The sequence below is a fragment of the Gigantopelta aegis genome, chromosome 12 (genome assembly GCF_016097555.1).
Source record: "Gigantopelta aegis isolate Gae_Host chromosome 12, Gae_host_genome, whole genome shotgun sequence".
NCBI classification, from domain to species: Eukaryota; Metazoa; Mollusca; class Gastropoda; order Neomphalida; family Peltospiridae; genus Gigantopelta; species Gigantopelta aegis.
In genome coordinates, this window is record NC_054710.1 from 32236582 (window position 1) to 32238862 (window position 2281).

The 2281-nt window shown below is 37.0% G+C and overlaps 1 protein-coding gene across 1 annotated transcript in view; it reads right to left on the bottom strand.

Annotated features, from left to right (window-relative positions):
• Window positions 1-299: 299 nt before the first annotated feature.
• LOC121385989 overlaps window positions 300-2281 on the bottom strand; it is a 19483-nt gene continuing 17501 nt past the window's right edge. Inside the window, exons 8-9 of the mRNA XM_041516784.1 lie at window positions 2141-2194; window positions 300-1090 (exon numbers count right to left, since the gene is read on the bottom strand). Coding sequence (XP_041372718.1) covers window positions 612-1090; window positions 2141-2194 — 533 coding nt within the window. The 3' untranslated portion in view covers window positions 300-611. The remainder of the gene's footprint in view (window positions 1091-2140; window positions 2195-2281) is intronic.

Sequence of the window (2281 nt, forward strand, 5' to 3'; positions counted from 1 at the left end):
TGTGCGCGTGTATCTGTGCGTGTGTGTGTGCGTGTATCTGTGTGTGTGTGTGTATCTGTGTGTGTGTATCTCGGTGTGTGTTTATCTGTGTGTGTGTATGCGTGTATCTCTCTCTCTCTCTCTCTCTCTCTCTCTCTCTCTCTCTCTCTCTCTCTCTCTCTCTCTCTCTCTCTCTCTCTCTCTCTCTGTGTGTGTGTGTGTGCCCTCTATCTCGTACGGTTACGGTTTTACCAGAATATTAAGAGAAAACAAAACCGACAAAAAAGAGAAAAAAAAAAAAAGAAAAAAAAACCCAAAAACCCCCACACTGTTTAAATATTCCGATAAACATAAAAAAACATGAGCTTCGGGTTGATGTATTTTTAACCATGACTGTTAGTTTCCATTGTAGCTGGAACAACAAACACCATGCCATTCAGTTTTTGTTTTATGTATTGCCACCTTTCTATTTTAAAGTTGTTTACTTCTTGTTAATTTTATTCATCTGTGTATGCTACTGAAACATCTCACCAAACTTCGTTGTCTCCAGGATTTTCATTGGTCTGTTTTATTTCTTTTTCATGACGTCATCTCCAGATTTCCTATTCTTCTTAAGCACAGATTTGTGTCTCTCATGCTGTTGGATCTGTATTATCATCTCTTTCAGTTTTACTTTTCTTATTGACCACTGAATACAAATCATTGATTTCCGCTTCTTCTTCTTCTCCAGGATGTGTTGTGCTGTCATTTGCTTTCGTTTTACTTTTCTTGTTGACAACCGAATACAGAGCATTTGTGTCTTCATCTGTAGGTTTTGTATTATCGTCTGCTACAGTCTGTGGATGCTTGTTGACAGTGGAATAGAGCGAGCTGAAATCCTCATCTCCTGGTTGTTTATCTTCACCGTTGGCGACTGAAAACACGGAATTGATGTCATTACCAGTAGGTTCTGTGTTGTCGTCTGATGCACGATTACGATGTTTGTTTATCACTGAATACATGGCGCTGGCGTCTTCTGGTTTAACATCCACACCCTGTTCATCAGGTCCAAGTTCATCGTCTGGTTTAACATCCACACCCTGTTCATCAGGTCCAAGCGCATCGTCTGTTTCTAAAGTAAAAACAGAAAACAAAACATTCTGTAAACGTATTTACTCCTCTCGTCCCTAGAGTTTATTAATTATACTATTCATTCTGTTGCGGTTATCTGATTAAAAGTGTTCAATAAGATTCAGAAGGTTAATACGAAAATGACACGGACACAACATAGATCTAGGACATTAAGACCTATTTTAAATACAGGAAGGAAGGACATGTTTTATTTAACGACGCATTCAACACATTTTATTTACGGTTATGTGGTGTCAGACATATGGTTAAGAACCACACAGATATTGAGAGAGAGGAAACCCGATGTCGCCACTTCATGGGCTACTCTTTTCGATTAGCAGCAAGGGGACTTTTATATGCACCACCCCACAGACAGAATAGAACATACCACAGCCTTTATCACACCAGTCGTAGAGCACTGGCTGGAACGAAAAATAGCCCAATGGGCCCACCGACGATGATCAATCCTAGACCGACCGCGCACCAAGCGAACGCTTTACCACTGGGCTACGTTCCGCCCCTATATTTTAAATACAGAGTCGGACAGTAGGTGACATACTAAATGACACAGTACAATAGTAAATGATAATATATACATTTAATTTGACCTGGCAAATGTATTTTATTCAACCAACTGCATATTCGTCACATTTCGCTTGTTATTGATATTTTGGCACAAAACTGAATTATAACTACGTAGCTACAAATCGAAAAAAACCCTGTTTTCATTTAATCTAATTAATATTAGCTGGCTAGGCCAAAGGTATTATCTACCTTGTCCGAAAGGGCAATATTAAACATCACTTAATGTTAACTGATAGTAATATTGCCCTTTGTGGTATATGAAATTAATATTGCCCTTTTTTTTTGTATATAAAAGTAGCTACATAAATACCCGAAAACCAATGTTGCAGTTACTCTTTGGGATATAATGGTCATTGATTAAACAATGTGTTGAGGTTGTGTAAAATGCATATTATTTTCTAGTAATAACAATATTTTATTAGACTCTTTGTTTTACTTAATATAAGCTCACGATACTTTAAATTACCTTGTTTTTCTTTATGCTTCTTAGAACTGAAATAAAGTTCGTTGTCTTCCATCACTGAAAACAATAAAACATTAAATTATTTCTAGCTTACAAATCTTATTACATCGTGTTTCAAACAAATTAAGAAAGTTAAGGTTTCTT